This window comes from Mchenga conophoros, linkage group LG7 (genome assembly GCF_057382185.1).
Source record: "Mchenga conophoros isolate Kocher_MC1m ecotype Shallow Benthic linkage group LG7, M_conophoros_male_GT1.1, whole genome shotgun sequence".
Lineage (NCBI taxonomy): Eukaryota > Metazoa > Chordata > Actinopteri > Cichliformes > Cichlidae > Mchenga > Mchenga conophoros.
In genome coordinates this window covers 4,401,141-4,420,346 of record NC_140532.1, presented here as the reverse complement: position 1 = coordinate 4,420,346, position 19,206 = coordinate 4,401,141, and the positions used below count along the sequence as shown (strand labels likewise).

Sequence of the window (19,206 nt, the reverse complement as noted above, 5' to 3'; positions counted from 1 at the left end):
ATTGCCTAATCTGTCTCATGCTACCTAGATTTTCATATTGGAGGAATAATCCTGGAAGGGAGGAGGGTGAGGGGTGTCACCTCTGGACCTGTTTCAAAGCTTCTTATCAGAGACATACACTCCCACCATTTAACTAAAAGGGGAGCGATAGAGTTTTTAATTCAAAAATCATAGCTTTAATTAAAGCTGCATTTCAGTGTAGATGAAGTACATGTGCATCTGCTGCTGTGCTAGTAATCAATAGGTGCTCAGTTGAGTTCAGCATTTTGACCTTTTAGGCCACTAAAAACAAGAACACCTCCCCTCACTACTTCATCCAGCTAAAAAAAAAAAAAAGGCCCTTCTGGATTTTTCCTATGATTGTTTTGAAACTGTAAGTAGAGTCACAGGAAACTGTTACTTAGTTTTGAAGGTTATGTGATTGTTACTTAAAAGAGCACAATTTATAATGTATTTATTAAGCAGTTATTTTTCAAATAGGCCATTTATGTAAAAAAAAAAATACATAAAAAAATATAAAATACAACGAATGAATATTTTGTTTTAGGAAACAACTTGCAAAATACGTCTCATATTTTATTCTTTGAATCGTCTGTTTCACTCACTGTTCTCTGAACTGCATATTTCTCAACATTCATGCAGTGGTTTTACAGTTTATCCTTCTAAGCACATTTAATGCAACCATGAACTTCTGACTTTGATCTGTAAATAATACTTGCTTCTGGTCTTTAGCAGTGAAATGTTGGTGTTGCACCCAAAACATCCTCGATTTGTTTGTCTTGGGAATTCTTTCTCTTCCTTTAGGACTTGAGTTTTTACTAACAGGAGGAGCCATTTTGCTTTCAATTAACTTCCAGATTTGATGAAGCATTATTGCTGCCTTAGAAAGTTCGATGGCGGATGGTGCTTTACTTAGCTCTTCTAATTCCACTGCATAACAGGAAATTCACTAGGAGTAACAATAATTCATAAAAGCCTTATCTCAGCGTCTAGTAACAGCTATTTAAAGACTGAAACAATTTACACTAGGCATCAGGCAAAAAATTTAAAAAACTAAAATATTATTACCCATTATTACTGTGCTGTGTGCAACAACAACTGGAGAAAAACGTTTTGGTATAAGATATTGAGAAACACAATAAAGCCCTGTCAGCAGACCATAAATGAAATATAGATCCATCTCCTTGTGTAGGAGAGTAAGAATTATTTTCTCTTATGGAACAAAGAGAAATCAAGACTTGTAGTCAAAATCATTTATTTTTCTTTTACTTTCCATCAATATTTTTTCTGTTTTACATAAAGCTTGTCACAAAGGAATACATACATTCAGTAGGACAGGTCAAGACAGGGTAAAATGAGAGCTAACGAGACCTGATTCTGTTTAATAATCAATACTAGGGGAAAACAAACAAAAAAGGCAACTCATCTTATGTGGCAAAGCCTACAGTCGGAGTTAACCTGGCGATATCACAGATCAACAGAAGAGTAGACAGGTAAACGTATGACAGACTGCAAATGTCTTAAACAAGACTAAAAGAAGAATGTCTTTTAAAGCAGATAAGCAAAAGAGGCTGCAATAAACCGTAAAAAAGCAGTGTTACGCAAAGGCTGATTTGTTAAGTGTTCTACTTCACAGACAGAAACAGAAATCAGTGGATGAAAGGCGTGCAAAGAAATGAGCATGTGGTTTGTTTTTTGTTCAGTTACCAGAGAGAAACAAAGGCTTCACAAAAGATGTTCATGTAAAAGCTGAATATTTGCCTCTTAACAGTCACTTCTGCTGCAATCGGGCAGCTTTGAACTTTGACACCCTCTTCGGGGCTTGCTGGGGTGGGGCAACATCAGGCGCCACCTCCTCCTGTTTCTTCTCCAGTATTGTTGGCAGAGCTGGTGGAGAGATGGTCAGATGAGGGACAGCTGAGGGCATTGGATCCTTTTCTATAACTGTACCTGAAAAAGCCTGAGAAAGAGAAATAAAAAAGAAACAACAGTAAGGAAACTGATGTTGCGTCACACTTTCATATATTTGTGCTCGGATATATTGCAGAATCTTTCACACCAAAATGAGATTAAGAACTATACAAAGAAACGTGTTCAGGTAACAAATACTAAACCAACTTAAAGCCGGGACACTACTTAAAAAGAAATAACACAAGTGCAGTAACTTTGAATCATGCAGACCATACATTTAATCGAAGAGTGTAAAAACAACAAACTCAATGCTGAAACTTTTCTAAATGTTACATTTACTCTGAGGTGAATACTTTGAAGCATTCAGCTCTCTTTCACCTCAAATCTGCTGGGAGGTTGCAGCAACACTGCTGTGGGACTGTCCTCTTCTGTGATGCCATCGCTGGTGTCGCTGTGCGTTGCTTCGTCGTGACTGAAGCTGCGTCCCATAATTCTGCGCTCTTCAAAGTCTGCAGCGCTGCTCTCACTTGTGTCGCTGCACACGCTGTTCTCTCGACTGCGTGACTTCAGTATGGACTTCCTAGGTATGGGTTCCCCATTTTTCACATCTACAAACAACCTGATTTAAAAAAAAAAAAAAAAAAAAAAAGTAAGAGTCCAGTTTCACCAGTCAAAGCAGCTAAACATGAAGTATATGAAAAAAAGTACTGGGCCACCAAAATGTTACATCCACAGAAGTTGCTCAAAAGTTCCTGGGACACGTTATTTTTGCTGATGTTAATGCAAAAGCAGGTTTATAACTCCATCGTTACTGAGTCAGCGTTGCCAACTATGAATATGCTCTCAATGCCAGCATTCAGTTATTGAGATAACAGTGACTGAGTTGGTGTAGCTCCTCAGTGCTTCTACTTTGCAGTAATGCCACTAGCAGCTGATCAGGAAGAGAGGGAAGAAATTTCCCCAAACCTATTACAGCACTCAACAGTGAGTGCTTTAGAGTGACCCATTTCTTCACTGGTTTGTATTGCTTGATTTTATACACGTGTGGTAATGGGACTGAAAATACAATGTGGCCAATTTTTTTTCCATACTTCAAACCAGAATCTGTTTATGGCCACATTTCAGTTTTAGACATGCAAAATTCATTTGTTCATTAAGTCTAACTGCAATATTTTTACCTGTAAAGGTCTGCCGGTGTTGTGATTTTGTGAAGTTCGTGATGAGCATGTCCATTGCTGTGGCCATTTTTCTTTTTCCTCTTCGAGTGTTCCTTCTGCTCTTTCCTTTCGCTAAACTTCAGTGTGGTGTTTTTGCCTGTATTTATTCTCACCTGATGCAAAAGGCAGACACATGGAAAGATGAAGAGAAAACTCACAGAAGACTCACAGATGTTCTAACTTATTCATTGCTCTAACCTTCTTGGGTTCGACTGTGTGAGAAAAGTAGATAGTAGGCAAACAGTTGGCTTCCTCTTCCTCCTCAAAGTCTTCTTCCTCTTTCCTGTCCTGTCTGAGTGGTGCTGTGCTGGAAGGCAGCGCGCTCCAACCTGGCTTCAAACTCAGCCCATTTACTGGAGTCGCAGCATCTGCATCTTTCTCCTCTTCTGAGGAAGAGGATGATGTGTCCTCACCATTCATGTCTCCATTATCAGATAATCTGAAGGGGAAAAAACCAAAACATCTAACTTTGAAAAAGAACAAAGAAAGAGCAGGATTATTGATCCTCATACAAAAACAGAAAAGTATCTTCACATACTTGTCCTGCTCATCTTGTAGCTCCTCCAGCTTCTCGAGTTCATCCAATCTAGCCCATAGCTCCTCCTCAGTCATAATGCATTTCCTGCTTCCACTATCTCTGCTTTCTTCCTCATTCTCCTCATCCTCTTCTTTAAAATCAAAAAACACATCCTGCTTGGGCTTAGAGTTTGGCTTGTGAGCCATTCTTTGCTTTCCTGTTAAAGCGTACAGAAAAAGAAACCTTTAAACTATTCACGCCTACATATGAATTTAATTCTGGTGTAGAATTAAGCAATAGGTGAAAAGCTACACTGCTTTCTCTGCGGCCATGATGCACAAGTGAAATGAGGTCAGAAGAAAGGCTGACAAAGATACCTTTGGTGACAACAGAGTCATTGTTTCCAACCTCCTCTCTGATGTCAACATAGTCGCCTTTACTCTAAAAGAACAAGAACACTACAGTTAATGTTTTTGCCCCCATTTATGACTTGCACAATAACTTATGTGTGAGACAACTTGTTGGTAATGCAACATACAGCAGAGATGGTTTCCAAATTCTTCGCAAACCCAACTCTGGCTTCAAAGTTTTTTATCGTCTTGGACAGGCCATCTAGTTCATTCTTCACATCTGTAGACAGCAGATGCATTTTCATTAAACTGTGCACTTAGGAGGGCAAACTGACAGAGCCACATGTGCCGAAAAAAGACACAGAGACAGCAGGCAGATTTCAATGAAACGCTTCAAAAAGAAAAAAAGGAAAAAGACAACCAGCTTGTAAAGAGTTAAAATCCTAAACAAGTTGAGAAGAGAAAAAAAATGAAAAATGATGACACAAACAGTTGATAATATCTTCTGCCCTGAATACTACTCCGGATCATTAAATCTTCACAACAATTAAGCCCTTTCACTAATAGCAGCAGAGGGCCCTTGTTTCCATGGCAATCGGGAGCCCCTCCAGTCAGTGCATCAACTGGAAGTGAGGAAAGGTCAAACACAGAAGGCCTGACAACTCAGCCGCTGTCTGACACATTTCAGCAAGCTATGTTTGTATTACAGCACTTAGCTCTGTAATAGCAGGGTGGGCAGGGTCAGGAGATGGGGGAGGACGAGAGCGGGGGGGGTTGGGGGTGGCGCTGCAGATGGGGCTGTGGCAGCACATTTCTGCTTCACTAAACATTCTAATAATGTTCACATCAGAGATCGTTACTTGGGCCCATTTGACTTGATATGAGATTTTCAGAGCTAGAAATGAGCAGCGGGGTTAACACACACAGGGAAGCAAAGCTGCACACAACTGATGTGAGATCGAACAAAGCCGCTGCAGTAACAGGGCCCGATTTGACCACAGAAAAGAGGAACAGGTAGGAGCTGTTATCCCACGGTTCACAGCCTAAGCAGCGACAGCGGTGACCTGAATGAACGCAAAAGCTGCGCAGTCCATGAGCCCTGCAAACACTGCACATTGAAATAAAGGCGCGTCGAATGTGTCGGCAACCCGCTATGACAAACGTCCAACAGCTGTAGCATCTTTGCATACGTATGACTGCTGTGGTGAATCGTTACACGGTTTAAAGTTTTTCCTTCAAGGATCTGTTCAGACGAGCTATGTTGATATGATGCACTTGCGCCCTCTGCTGGATGAAAAGCAGCACTAACAGATTATGTTAATGTCACGCGGTAAGTATTCAGTGAGAAGTGAAAAAACATAGTTTAAGGAAAATACTCACATTTCATCCTGTGATCAACTATTTTTTGAGCTTGCTTGGCAGAGCACTTGGTGAACCAGTTATCACCCAGCAACACTGTGACCTCGTTGGTGTGTACCAGCTTTCCGGGCATAAAGGCCAAAGGGCCAAATGGTACCTGCACGTGTGGAAAAACAGAGCGCAAGAAAAAGGAAAAGAAAAGGGAAACAGGTCAAATCAAACAGGTAGAGCAAACGCAAATAAAGGAGTAAAACGTATATAGGAGTGAACTTTTGTGTATTTTAGAATTCTCTCCTTTCCTCTGTATTTTAAACAAGGTCATCACTCACCATGATGTCATATGACAGTTGATCTGGCAGAGTTTTGAGGCGGTCATTCAGGGCTTCATAGTCACCCGACACCTTCTTCCTGCAAACAAAAGGTTTCTCCAATGAAACCACAGCTCTCTGAAGCCATCCTGTCTAATTTGGTGTGTTTGTCATATTTGGGATAAGTCAAAATTTAAACAATGGGAAGCAAACAATGGAGTAAAGGGGGAGCGCCTGTTTTCCACTTGGGGAGGGCAAATGTGGCATAGCAGCTAAAGTAGTCTCAAGATGTCACTGTTTTTTTCATTTACTTATTCTTATTACTTATTTTTTGCTGGGCATTGTAAAACCTTAGGAATTATAGGAAGAGAAACTGACCAAGGAAGGAAGGAAGAAAGGAAGGAAGGAAGAAAGGAAGAAAGAAAGAAGAAAAAGGACCAGCTAATTAAAATTTCTTATCATATTTATACAACAAAGACAGCAGAAACAAAAAATCCCCTCAGCAAAAATCACTTGACCACTTTGTAAATGGACCACAGCTACCAAAGCTTTATGACAGCATCCTCAACATAAACTACTGAATCAGGCTCAGCTTCCAATGCCTTTTACAGCAAGTGTTATATTCCCATTTGAAAGCACAGTGCTGCCAACAGCCCCCTCATACTGGGTAATAAATCCCTCCAGTCATCTGTTGGAAGAGTATTTTCTCCTTTACACTCTCCTCTTGCAATCAAACGTTTGAAACCAAACTTTTTAATGAGCACTTTAAAATCCAATTAGTAAACAGCTACAGCAATGGAGGCAACAGTACTTTTTTGTAGCTTTTGTAATGCATTTTCAGTAGGATTTAGGAATTTTACATTTATGAACTTTGTATGCAGTTACATCCATAAGTTGTTGGTTTCCAAGCAGTTGGATTAACTGAGAAGCAGACTGACTGTCAGGTGAAGCCTGTTCCCTTATGTCATGACAAGTAATACAGATAAAAGATCTTTAGTTGATTATAAGCTTTTAATTTGGATTTAGCAGCTGTTTACTGGAGGAGATGTTGATGAATGAAGGCCATTGTTATGGTTAAAAAACAAACAAACAATGATCAAGAAGCTGGCCTCAAAGCCTATTGTTCAAAGGTACTGTTTATAAGGGTGGGGAAACCTGCAGTCAGCTGAGACTAAAGAAGTCACTTGAATGAATGATTTAAAACAGAATCTACTTCTTGGGAAACAAACAAAATGAACCTATGTAATCTGGCCTGCAGAAAGGTCAGATTACACGTTAGAGAAAACATGTGAAAGCCCCTGCAAGTTCTTGGAAAAAAAAAAACTGAACCGATGAAACCACGATTAACTTTTACCACAATGATAGAAAGCAAAAGGTATGGAGGAGGAGAGAAACAGCCCATGAGCTGAAGAACACGACATCGTCTCTCAAACGTGGTGAAGACAATGTTATAGCACGGGCACATATGGCTGCCAGTGAAACTGGGCCAGGAGTGTTTACTGATGATGTCACTACTGACAGAAGTACATACTGTGAAGTGTACAGAGCTATACTCTCTGTTCAGACTCAACCAAATGCTGATCCGAAGGTGCTTCACACTGCAAACAGATAATGATCCAAAGCAAACTGCAAAAGCAACCCAAGAGTTTATCAAAGTAAAGAGATGGGATATTCTTCAGTGACCAAGTCGGTCACCTGATCTCATCCCAGCAGATCCTGCTTTTCACAAACTGAACACAAAACTGAGGGCGGAGAGACCCCCAAAAAACAAACAAGCAGCAGCAAATGAAGGTGGCTGCATGAAAACCGAGCAGCACTTTATGATGTCCTTCGACAGACATTGACTGGAAAGGATTTTTTAATTCAAGTATTTAAAAAGATCCTTATATTTACAAGTATGTTTGTTTGTGCAAATAGTTTTAAGCCTCTGAAAATGGGGGAGTGTGTATAAAAATGGTTGCAAATCTTAAGCAATTAAATAAAAACAACTGACCGCTTGACTTAAAAACCACCATGGTAGTGTACAGATTGTAGCTATGATTAAAAAAGCCAACCATCTCAACCTTACACCTCTAGCTTTGTCTCCTAAGCTGTCCTGCCAACATCCTAATCTCTATCCCTATTGGTCACTCCCAACAGAAATCTGAGCATCTTCAACTCTGTCACCTCCAGCTCTACCCCCTGTCTTTTTATCAGTAGCAACACCTCTAAACCATACATCATAGCAGGTCTCACTACCATCTTGTAAGCCTTCCCTTTCCCTCGTTCTTCTATCCATTTGTCAAATCACCCCTGGCACTCATCTCTATCCACTCCACCATGTCTGTACTCTATTCTTCACCTCTCTTGTACACTGTCTATTATTTTAGATCACTCACACACACACTTCACTCACTGTGTTGGAAGGATAGAAAGAGTATTTTCAGCAGTGGTGAATTTAAAAATAAATAAAGACATTGAGAGGGGAGCTTTAGATTCACAGTGCAATACAGTGGCCTCAGCATATTTTACGATATTTTTATGCTTCTTCTTTTGAATTTACTTACTTTTTTTGTTTTTAATTTGGGAATAGGCAAATATTCTGCCAAATCAGACCCTTGTGTAAAAGAAACGTGAGAGAAACTACACTGAATAGTGTGTAACTGGACTGGATTAATGTATCAATAATAACAAAAAGGGGATTTATCTCACGTCAGGTCCGTGAATGCTAATAGAAGCATGAGGAAGATATTTATCACACTCTATGCACGCCCATATAGTCTTAAAAGCTCTAGTCAGTGGAAATGAAATCACCTGTGTGAGTCTGTCGAGACTTACAGGACAATGTTTACACATCTGTTATAAAGAAAATGTTTTATTGCCCTTTTACTGATAAGTACTCTCTTTCATTTTACACATAATGCAAAATAAATGTAATAACACAAAACCTACATGCACTTTTCTTATTTTAATCAATAATACTTAAAACACTGATGCTAACACCCCCTACTTAGAATCAATGGAAATGCACTTACTGTAGCAAATCTACCCTGCAGTGAAGCCCCTACACAGTCATGGTCCACTCACACAGGTGTTTTTATCTGTCTGTTAAGAGCTCTACTATCTCTTAATGTCTCTCTGTGCATACACCACATGTCAATTCTCTTAAATGCAGCAATACTTTCAGCATCTTTTTTTTGTTAGCAGCTCTGCTAATCTATGTCTGCTTAAAATGCCTGTAGTATAACAAGGCACAAAAACAGACTACTGCCACTGAAACAAAGTAGTAACTTCCTCAAATACGACAAATTGCAATGTGAAATGTACTATATACACTTAAATACTGGGACACACCTTTAAATTTTTGAATTCAAGTACTTACAATCCATCACCTAAACATGCATTTACAAACATTTGTGAAAGAACTGGTCTTTCCAAAGACTTCACTGAATTCAAGCGTGGTACTGTCAATAAATGTCTTTCCTACTAGAGTAAAAGCATTCGGGATCCAAAGTGGCAGACCATGTAAAGTTTCAGAGAGAGGACACTGAGTAATGAAGCGCATAGTAGACAAAAGTCGTCATCACTCTGCCGACTCAGCAGCTACAGACCTCCTCTGGCATTAAGATCAGCACAAAAGCTGTGCGTTCGGAGCTTCATGGCACAGGTTTCTATGGCTGAGCAGCTCCTGTAGTGTAATGTGTAAGTGGCCCAGTATTTTTGTCCATATACAGCATCTCTGCATGTTTCCCTTTTGTAAACTACTTGCATGTGCACATTCAATAAAATAAGCCAGTTTTCTTTTAATCAGCTGTGCCGTTGCACAGGTCTGCACGATTAATCGTTAGAAAATCGCGATCTCGATTCATACTTATGTGTGATCTCATTTCCAAATGACAACGATAAAAAAAAAAAAAAAAGACGACGACGATTGTACCGCATTTTGATCCGGGACGTACTCTGCATGAAAACAAGCGCTCACTCTTCCTGCTCAACAAATGACAAGGGCGGAGCCTTATACCACGTGATACAGAAGCTGTGCCGTGTGATGCTAAAATTAGCACGTCAGGGATGACGAGAAAGTGACAGGAGAAAATCCGTCCCGGTCAACCACCCAAACACCAATAACGGGAACCTTACACAGCGCTTCCCTATACCCGTCGACCTCCCGCAGGCACAAAGAAATTAGCGGCTATTACTTATCACCTGGCTCCCATCAACACTGTGCAAAACGAGGGATTTAGGAAAATGATCAACACCCTAGACCATAGGTGTCAAACTCTGGCCCGCGGGCCAAATTTGGCCCGCAGCCTACTTACATTTGGCCCGCGAAGCCATACCAAATTACTATCAGAGCTGGCCTACTGGTATTATACAGCTAATATATATATTGTTTAGTATTAAGCTTTGCTTGTTCCATATTCAGTTTTTCAGCAAAACGTGTTTGAGTCCATAAGAAAAGATTCATTCTTATATCTGGAGGAATAAATATATTTCAATAAATATTAACGTTAGCCCGCGACTTTGTTCCAGTTGTGAATTTTGGCCCACTGTGTATTTGAGTTTGACACCCCTGCCCTAGACAAACGCTACACAGTGCTGTGTTATTTTTCTATTGTTGCACTACCTGCTCTATACACGCAGTGTCGAGCAACGGTGGAGACGGAATTTCAAGCAGTACAACATTTTGCGGCAACAACAAAACGTGAGACATTTGTTGTTTTTATGTTTATTTATTGTTTTTATGTTCAGTCTCAACTGTTACGAAGTTGATGTGCAGTTAATAAGTGCAATAAATATTTATACTGGAAAAGAAAATCGTGATCTCAATTCTAAGCCAAAAAAATCGTGATTCTCATTTTATGCAAAATCGTGTAGCCCTACTGTTGCAACACAATTTGTGCTAAACAAATAAATCTAAACTTGTTGATTTCACATCAGAGTGAAGTCTGTCCTTGTAGACCCACAGGTCATAGCAAGCAAGGATTGATGAGTATTAAGTAAGAGAAATGAGATGGAGCCACCCTCCCTGACATGTTACTTCTCTGATAATACTTCAATCATTCTTTTTATTAACCCAATTCTGTTAAGGTGTTTCCATGTCACTAACCTGCTGTTTTGCATCACAGGCACTGTTTATTGTTAAATACTCCAGGGCTGTTGACAACACTAACAGTAACACCTACAATAAAAAGTCAAAAATCTGTGCTGTGAAATGGGGCCTGCTGGAACCTGAGCAAAGGTCAAACACTTCATTAGGAAATAAAAGAATATCACTGTGTGGGTGTGCACAAACTTGATAAGCAACTGACGTTTTCTGTCAATTTAGAAAGTATTGATGACCCTAAAAGAATCTATTTTTGGTTATAACAGCATGTTTGTGCAAAATAGGGCAAAAAAAAAATGGGGAGGTCTAAACCTGATATAGTAAAACTTCAAAACTACACTGAAGGAATATTAGAACATGAAGAACCTGCACAGTGTACTCAGTTAATGCAAGCATATTTTAAAAACAACCAACTTTGTGCTCAAGTTCATTGGTGCTTTCATGCTTACCAGTGTTGAATCCGACTTTCACAGTCTTTCACCACCTGTTTCAGGACAAATAATTTTAGTAAGAATCAAGCTGATAAATCTACGCAACTTACACAGTCTCCAGGTTTATGAAATAAAAACACAGTGGTTTTGTATCTAGGTGAAATTTACTTCCCAAAGTAAAGAAGCAAACAGCACTGGTATAAAATTCTTTTTTTTTTTTAATGCCAAGAAACGAACCTAGCTGAGCACGCCCTCCTACAACATTTAAACTTGAACATGTGAGCGCAGAAGGAGGAAGCTTCTCGAAAACTGAAAGTCAAAACAACAAACGCTCTTTGTGTAACCTGTGAAACAATAATGGCACAGATGTGTGTATCTGCAGTAAAAGGTACTTCAGCAAGTCCCAGCAAGTGGCTCCAAGACCTTCCCCGGTGCACCATGTGGCCAGTGACTGACGGTGGCTTGGCTAACGTTGCATACTAGCCAGCAAAATGTTTCGCGACAACTGGTGATATTACCTTTTCGTGCTCCTCTCGGAGCCTGATAACTCCGCCGAGGTGTTCTATATCCACTTGACCCTTTTCAGCCATTGCCAACCCACTTGCACAAAATAAATTTCTGGTGTTTCGTGACCCCAAAACAAAGCTCAAGGGCTGTTGTGAGTTCTAAAGAAGTGTTTATGAATGCAGCAGCAGCTATTCCTGAGACCCGTTCTGCTCGTATTCATCAATGGGTCAGTGATAGTTATCCACACTTTCGGAAGTGATATCATCTCACACTCTCATTTCAGAATTTCTGCATGATTTCCAAAAATATCCACAGTCTGAATATCCGAAGATTAGCCAATACTCCTTGTCACTCTCGCTGCGCCATGCACCTCCGTCCAACTCCAAGAACTCAACCGCTATTCCAGGGTGGTCCCGGTCTGAGCTTTCAAAATAAAAGACTTCGGTTGTATACTTGGTTTAGCATTAACAACAACAACAACAGCAACAAATACAAAACGTAAAATTAAAGAAAAAAAAAAACTAAAAACAATTATACTTTTGGTGGACCTAAGTGAATAGGAATAAATCTGGTAAAATTACAGTCACAACAAAGTGCACACCTTGTGGTGGCTTCTTTCTACTCTCAAGCCCATCCTCTAGTTTCACATCAGCAAGTTTTTCGTAAGGCTAAAAAATCAGTCCGTGTTGGATTCACACAAGTAATTCAGCTTGCGTATGGAAGGCTAAGATATGGAGGTCGACTGGGCCACTGCAACACCTTGAGTTCGGTAGTCTTAATAATTGCGAGGCGCACACATCCTGTGACTACAAATGATTACATTTGAAAAGTGTGTACTTTATTTTTACCATGACTCCACGAGTACTTCAAAAGTTTTAACATTTAATGCATCTCTTTCCTTTCTCATTTAATGCTTTTATTTTAAATGTCAAACATTGCATTTTCCGTTTTGGTTTCAAATGAAGCGAGCTTGATGCAGTTCTTCCTCCCAGTGTACTCTGGGTAAATATGAACGTCTGCACAGATGTAAACAATCTAAAGCGAGGTGATGTTGTTCCACCTGCATATAAAAACAGTGACAAGCACAACAGATTTGCACATTCAGGCACTATTTAACTGGCAGCAGGTGCAAACCTCCCCATGTTCACCTTCCCGATGCTGCACGAAAATTTACATATAATATTTAAACACACATCACATAAAAGCCTATAAAAGTATTAGAAGTAACGACCGAATCAAACACGGCAGTTGAATGAGTTTGATTTAATATGATAACAACAATATGATTTATCCCCAAGCTCCCAGCCTTCCTGTGTGGCAGGAATTAAATAGTCTGTTTTTGTTGCTTTTAATTGCTGTTGGAAATATGAGAAACACCAGTTATAAACAATGTGTACACAAGCTATAAAAAAAAAAAAGAACGGCTAATAATTCAGAGTTTATCCTTTAAAGCACAGTGAACACAGATTATTTGGCCTGAAAATCAAAGACTATTTTCAACTGTCCAATGATATTTTAACGTATTTAAGTTAAGAATACGTTATAATGGCTTGATGCCATATATGCTATATTTATAAACTCACACGCTGTTAAAATGTACAATTTGTAAGAAAAATATAACAATACTAATTTAGGCTAGTCTAAAAATATTATACATTGCTGAAACTTGTATTGGAATTTAGGCTCAACACTCTATTTTAATTCGGCTAAATGTGGTTTACACGTTTGTAGTTTTTGGACTTGAATGCAACTTCCCAGCGCATTCCCATCAGGCATTGCGGCAAGAGTCATACAGCAAGCTTCATATATCATGAGGCGCATGCGGAGCCCGGCCGAGCTCAACAAATAATGAGAATGACATAGTAAAAACAGGACCAGTAAATGTCGATAAGGATTTGAATAGACAGCAAGGTATGTGCCAAGCGTTTACTGTGGATGGTGAAGCAGCTATGGCTTTAATTTGAATTGACAGAGTTTTGCAGAAATGACAGAGCTGCGCAGTCTGTTATGAAGCTTTTGATTGCTTGATCGCCTTTACAATACGAAAGCATGCGGGAAGAATATTCATAATGTTAATTGTTTGTTTTTTTCAAAAACTGTTTTTAGTAAAGGTCGCCAAATTCAGCATCAGTTGAAGTGAGATAAGGGCTCATGGTGATTAAATTGCGGCTGTGTGGATAGATAATACTATCAGTTTAACTTGCATTAAGCCAGAAGTCTCATAACACAAGAACACTCACCAAAATGTATTAATTATCAACAGCCCAAATAGTCCGTTTGAGTTGTTAATGACTTTATTATTCCTAAACTTCAATGTGTAATTATGGTTTATTTAACCATTTATTGTGACGAGAGTCTGAATTTAACTGTAATTAAAATCACTCTGTATATAATTATACAAATCAGCGCGTACAATAACTGACAGTAAATTTTTTTTGATTTTAGTAAAAGTGTCAGACTCTTATTAACAGTGAAATAAAAATGATGGGTTCACGAGTCAATCTGAGGGCGCATGCTCGGTAAAAGTATGACCGTTTACGTCAGCATACCTATCTGGAGTGTACACAAAGGCAAAGCATTTTAAAAACAAAGACCTTTGTGACCTAGCTTTTCGAGATACCGGTCATTGATTTTTTTTTAACCTATTTATATCACTTCTACTCATTGTCTCATATTTACCTTTAACTTTGTTCTGTTTTATTTTTAAGCTTAATGTTATTTTTTCATTGAGAACTGATTTAATTACGTCTGAAGTTTCTTATTTTAGCTTTTTAAAATGTTAAATGTTTTATTGTTAAAGTTTAGCAAGTAATGTGTGGAATTTAAGATGAGCTAAGCTGTGTTGGTATTTTGTTCATTTATTTAATTTTGAAGTTATTTTTCAATTATAACCTGCTGAAATGTTGGCAATGCTGCTGCTGTACCCAATCTTGTGAAACTGAAAGTATTTAATAAATTATGAGGGAACAATTCTAAATAAAAACACAATTTCAAATCCTTTCAACTTTTATGGGCCTGTGTTGCTGAAATGTTGAACAAAAATGTCTAAATTGTGCAATTGTTTTATGAATCGCAAATCTAATCCACAGGATGTCTCCACGAATCGATGATGTTATGAAGCTGTGTTGTGAGTTGTCCACCAATCAGCAAGTTAAGACCACAGTAAAAGGTTCTGGGAAAGGAGCAGCAGCAGCTGGGGCGCTGGCCTTTGCTGGAGGATTGGTTGGAGGTCCTCTTGGCATAGCTGTAGGTGAGTGGAACAATGCAACAGTTCCTCTATCTTTAGGAACCATTTCTAATCATATAGATTCATCATAAATGCTGATGTATTGGAATTAAGCTGTTTATTTTGGAGTGATCAGCATTATTGGTTTATCTCAAAAGTTTGAAATTTTGATCTTCTGTAGGAGGGGCTGCTGGAGGCCTTCTGGGCTGCTGGCTGACCAGTGGTCAATTCAAACCACTTCCACAGATCATAATGGAGCTCAGCCCTCAGGAAAAGCAGAAGCTTTATGAGGATCTCATGGAAATCCTGGGAGACATTGAGTGGACTGATTTGGCTCAGCTGATTGCTCTAGTCATGGGCAATGCAACTCTGAAGCAGCAGCTTACGGCTGCTCTTCTTGGATACATCACAAAGGAGCTCCAGGCAGAAGTGCACTATGTTGATTAGTCACTTTCAATATTGTGACACAGAAGCCTAAATGCAGAGGAGGATGTTCTCTGATGAGTGTGAACTACTTTTTGACACTTAAAAGACTCCTAATTAAATTCTGTATGATATAAATGTTACATATGTTGATGAAAACAGCTGTATGGCTGGGTAATTTATTTTGATAAGTGCAATTATTACTTATTTATTGTACCATTTATTCTGTCTTTAACTGCACCGATCATCAAGTCTGGCTTTAAGTCATAGTGAATTTTAGGTTTGATGGAGTTGTGATGTTGTCCAGTCTACTATCTTATTTACATAAGAAGGATTGTGAACTAAGCCAAAATTCTGCTGTGTAATATAAAGATTTGATATAATTACATCAATTACCAGCCTTTTTACATTTTAGCAGATTTGCCAGCAACTGTATACAGCATATTGTACACTTTGAATAAAAAATAAAACCAGTGTGGACTTGGCATTTGGCATAGCAGTCTTTATTCCTTGGCATTGAATCCATCTGGGCATTAACATTGTAGATCTGTCTTTTATTAAACTTAGTACTAACACACTTAAGCTAGCGTGCTGGGGTTGGCATAGGATTCTAGTCATCTGAAGGTCTGTGATTTTATCCTGGCTCGTCCAGTCTGTATGTTGAGGGATCTTTGGGCAAGATACTGAACCCTAAGCTTCTCTTAGTGCATCCATGAGCATTTGTGTGAGTGTGTGCGTGCTTATTATTCACGTGAAAGTGCCCAAAGGCATAAGACACATAGACTATAGAATGTGTGAATATGTGCATATAGCATGTGGAGTAGTGGTTCAAAAAAGATGTCCATTTAACGTCCATTTTATTTTGATTCTGCTCTATTTTATAGACATACACCTTCTCCATTAACCCTTTATCAGCGTGAATGAAGAATCGCCTTTAAGAAAGTCTCTCCAGACATCGTTAATAAGAGAGTTGGCTGTCAGATAATTAAATGTATGTACAGGTTAAAATTCACACTAATGAATCAAGTTATTTTTTAAGCATATGTATTTTTAAATATAGTTTTATGCACCTGTTGTGGGTGTTTTGGTTCTGTATTTTACATGGTTTCATTCCTGCTTTAGTCATTTCTGATAAAAACTTTCTTCTGGTCTATTTGTCTTTGCTTTTCTACTGTTGTGTCACTGGCCCAATAATAAAGTGGTGAAAAATTGTTTGTGTAAGTAGATTAAGTTCTTTTTAAGATTCAGTATTAATGTGTAATTGATTTATGATATCAACATAATGAACTGAAAAAATAACCCAGTTAAAATTGAAAATAATTTTTCATGATTTCAATAATAGAGTTGGATATAATATTCTTTATTAGTAAATACACAACCCCAATTCTCTCAGGGAGCCATCAGAAAATACATATTACAGAGAGGAACCGAGGCAAAGCTCCTGTATTTATCCCACCACCACCGTTTCATCATCTGGGAATTCATAGTAGGGAACCTCTAGGTTAAGCGGAGCGGGTCCCTTCCGGATTCTTCCTGAAGCATCATAGTGAGAGCCATGGCAGGGACAGTAGTAGCCTCCGTACTCTCCGGCATTAGCAATGGGCACACAACCCAGATGGGTGCACACACCAAGAACGATGACCCACTTGGGGTTGGTCACTCTATCCTTGTCATGCTCGGGATCACGCAGCTCTGCAAGATTCACTGCCTGCTCTGTGGCGATTTCCTTCTCTGTACGGTGACGGACAAACAAGGGTTTTCCTCTCCACTTGAAGGTCATGTTTTTGCCTTCTGGGATATCGCTCAGCTTGACCTCTATCTTGGATAAGGCCAGGACATCAGCAGATGCGCTCATGGAGGAGATGAACTGGGTGACGACTGTCTTGGCTGCATAAACTCCCACCACAGTGGTAGCGCCAGTGAACAAGTAAGAGAATGCCCTTCTTGCCTCACTGCTCTCCTGGGAGGACTTGTTGGGGTCCATAACCTCAGGCCGACGGTAGTCTGAAAAGTCTGGAATCTTGATGTCTGTGTGTGCAAGGCGGACTCCTCCAGGAGCTGAAGCGACAAATACGTTTCAAAGACACAGGCAGGAGATAAATAAACAGATAGTAAACTATACAACATCTCACAAAATAATCATTTTCTGTCAAAAACTCAACAACTCAGAAAAGTGTTGTTTAATTTGAGGCTTAATTCATATTTGACTGTAATGACAATAACTTCTGGTGCATTCAAATGACCCTAAAAACTGAATGACTTTGGTTTGGCAAAAATAAATCTTTAAATTTCTACTTTTTGAGCTCATGCTGTAAATTCCACACGTCCTAATTTTGCAGCCATTTGGTACTTTGAGACTAACCTACCTACTGTAATTCTTTATATGGTTGTTCTTAAAGATCCCTAAAAGTGAAACCATCCCTTAGTTTTGCCTTCAAAGACTCAGCATGCTGGTGGACTGGCAATGTTGCACTGAGCACTTCTTCATCACTTCAGTCTTACAGTCTGTGTTTTATGCCGTCTCCTTGTGTTCTCCTTTTTTGTAGTGGGTAGTTGTTGCTCACTGAGCCTGGTTCTTCCATTTTCTTAATGTTACATTGAGTTTTTTTTTTTTTTTTTTTGCCTAAATGCTTTACATACTGATTGTTGTCTCATGTCTCATTGTTGGGGTTTTCCCTTTAATATTGTAGGGTCTGCTCCTTTCAATATGAATGCATGCAATACATATAAAATGGAAGTGAAATGAAAAAGGAATTTCAAATTAGGTCAACTGATACACAGGTATAAAAAAAAGTGGTGACACTAAAAATGTAAGCCTCATGTTCATAATGCACATAATATTCTAAACAATTGTAAATTCTTGAAGCTATGATAACATTCTAGTGAAAATCTGACATGGTGAAAGGCCAAACAGGAAAAAAAAATCAATTACTGTGACTCTACAGCTGCTTGAAACATTTATTTAGAATTATATGATAATCTGATAATTATACAACATCAGGTTGTTCGGTCTTTCTAGAATAACTAATAGAAATCTAGGCTGAGATCTTCATATTTTGACAAAACAACGAAAATAAACACATTTTGCTACAAAACCGAGGCACCATTGTTCATATTTATCAAATTGGAAACTGTGCAAATATGAGGCTTAAAAAAATGTCTTTTATGTAACCACCTCCATGCAAATGGAATTCTTTAAATATATATTATATTTCTTTAGATCCTTCTATTGTCATCTTTCCTTATTCCACTACGCTGTTATTCGGGTCCTATTTGTCAGTCAGGTCAAAGATTGCCCATTACCCTTCCAACGTCCTGCTAGCCATCGCAAGTTGTTTACGACTAGTTTTCAAGAAGCCTCCGAAAATAGGTTTCACATTTTACAGCATTAAGATGTTATAGAATAATTAAGACGCCGGTACTGCGTTTTTTTTTTATCCTTTTATCCTCATGCGGCTCATTAGCAACCCCGGCTAACATTAATAACGCTCGTCACTGGGCCTTACCAGCAACAACGGCCACTTCTTTGGCTCCCGGAGACATCAAAGTTTTTAGTGCATGCTTTGTTGTCTGGAGAAACGGGGGAAAAGCCCCGGGACGAGCAGTTATGGACATCATTTTCGCCCAAGATAAGATTTCTCAACCCCACAGTTGGGGACACGACCTTGCGTGTACAATCTCCGGTACGTAACTTGTGTGTATCACTCTAATCTTCTGTACCGGAAACTGTCTCCGAACTCTTTTTAAAGTTCCGCATTAACCTAACTGTCTTTCTTTTTCTCCTCTACAAAAAAAAATCGTTATTAAATATTGTCTGACTTCTTCAACTTAATGTCGGTTTTAACACGTTACGATAATTTGACCCTAAAGC

The 19,206-nt window shown here is 38.9% G+C and overlaps 3 protein-coding genes across 3 annotated transcripts; 1 reads left to right on the top strand and 2 right to left on the bottom strand.

Annotated features, from left to right (window-relative positions):
- Positions 1-1,238: 1,238 nt before the first annotated feature.
- uri1 (URI1 prefoldin like chaperone) lies at positions 1,239-12,104 on the bottom strand. The gene is made up of 11 exons (XM_085281631.1): positions 11,698-12,104; positions 11,198-11,232; positions 5,684-5,762; positions 5,376-5,511; positions 4,184-4,275; positions 4,023-4,086; positions 3,667-3,862; positions 3,327-3,567; positions 3,090-3,241; positions 2,290-2,530; positions 1,239-1,960 (listed from the first exon to the last, which is right to left on the bottom strand). Exons 1-11 carry the CDS (start codon positions 11,767-11,769, stop codon positions 1,772-1,774), a joined length of 1,497 nt encoding a protein of 498 aa, XP_085137757.1. The 5' UTR covers positions 11,770-12,104; the 3' UTR covers positions 1,239-1,771.
- A 1,362-nt stretch (positions 12,105-13,466) lies between these two features.
- Positions 13,467-15,822, top strand: LOC146569373 (protein C19orf12 homolog). Its single transcript, XM_085281630.1, has 3 exons — positions 13,467-13,597; positions 14,776-14,936; positions 15,094-15,822. The coding sequence occupies exons 2-3, from the start codon at positions 14,777-14,779 to the stop codon at positions 15,357-15,359; spliced, it is 426 nt and encodes a 141-aa protein (XP_085137756.1). The 5' UTR covers positions 13,467-13,597; position 14,776; the 3' UTR covers positions 15,360-15,822.
- Positions 15,823-16,674: 852 nt separating this feature from the next.
- LOC146569372 (cytochrome b-c1 complex subunit Rieske, mitochondrial-like) lies at positions 16,675-19,050 on the bottom strand. Its single transcript, XM_085281629.1, has 2 exons — positions 18,842-19,050; positions 16,675-17,393 (listed from the first exon to the last, which is right to left on the bottom strand). The coding sequence occupies exons 1-2, from the start codon at positions 18,951-18,953 to the stop codon at positions 16,783-16,785; spliced, it is 723 nt and encodes a 240-aa protein (XP_085137755.1). The 5' UTR covers positions 18,954-19,050; the 3' UTR covers positions 16,675-16,782.
- Between the last annotated feature and the right edge of the window lie 156 nt (positions 19,051-19,206).

Coding starts and splice junctions, on each gene's coding strand:
- uri1 (XM_085281631.1), bottom strand. CDS start 11,769: ATGGCTGAAAAGGGTCAAGTGGATATAGAACACCTCGGCGGAGTTATC. Junction 5,512..5,683: donor AACTGTCATATGACATCATG/GTGAGTGATGAC, acceptor CCACACGTGCAG/GTACCATTTGGCCCTTTGGC. Junction 3,568..3,666: donor CTACAAGATGAGCAGGACAA/GTATGTGAAGAT, acceptor TTTCCCCTTCAG/ATTATCTGATAATGGAGACA.
- LOC146569373 (XM_085281630.1), top strand. CDS start 14,777: ATGTCTCCACGAATCGATGATGTTATGAAGCTGTGTTGTGAGTTGTCC. Junction 14,937..15,093: donor TCCTCTTGGCATAGCTGTAG/GTGAGTGGAACA, acceptor GATCTTCTGTAG/GAGGGGCTGCTGGAGGCCTT.
- LOC146569372 (XM_085281629.1), bottom strand. CDS start 18,953: ATGATGTCCATAACTGCTCGTCCCGGGGCTTTTCCCCCGTTTCTCCAG. Junction 17,394..18,841: donor AGAAGTGGCCGTTGTTGCTG/GTAAGGCCCAGT, acceptor TTGTCGCTTCAG/CTCCTGGAGGAGTCCGCCTT.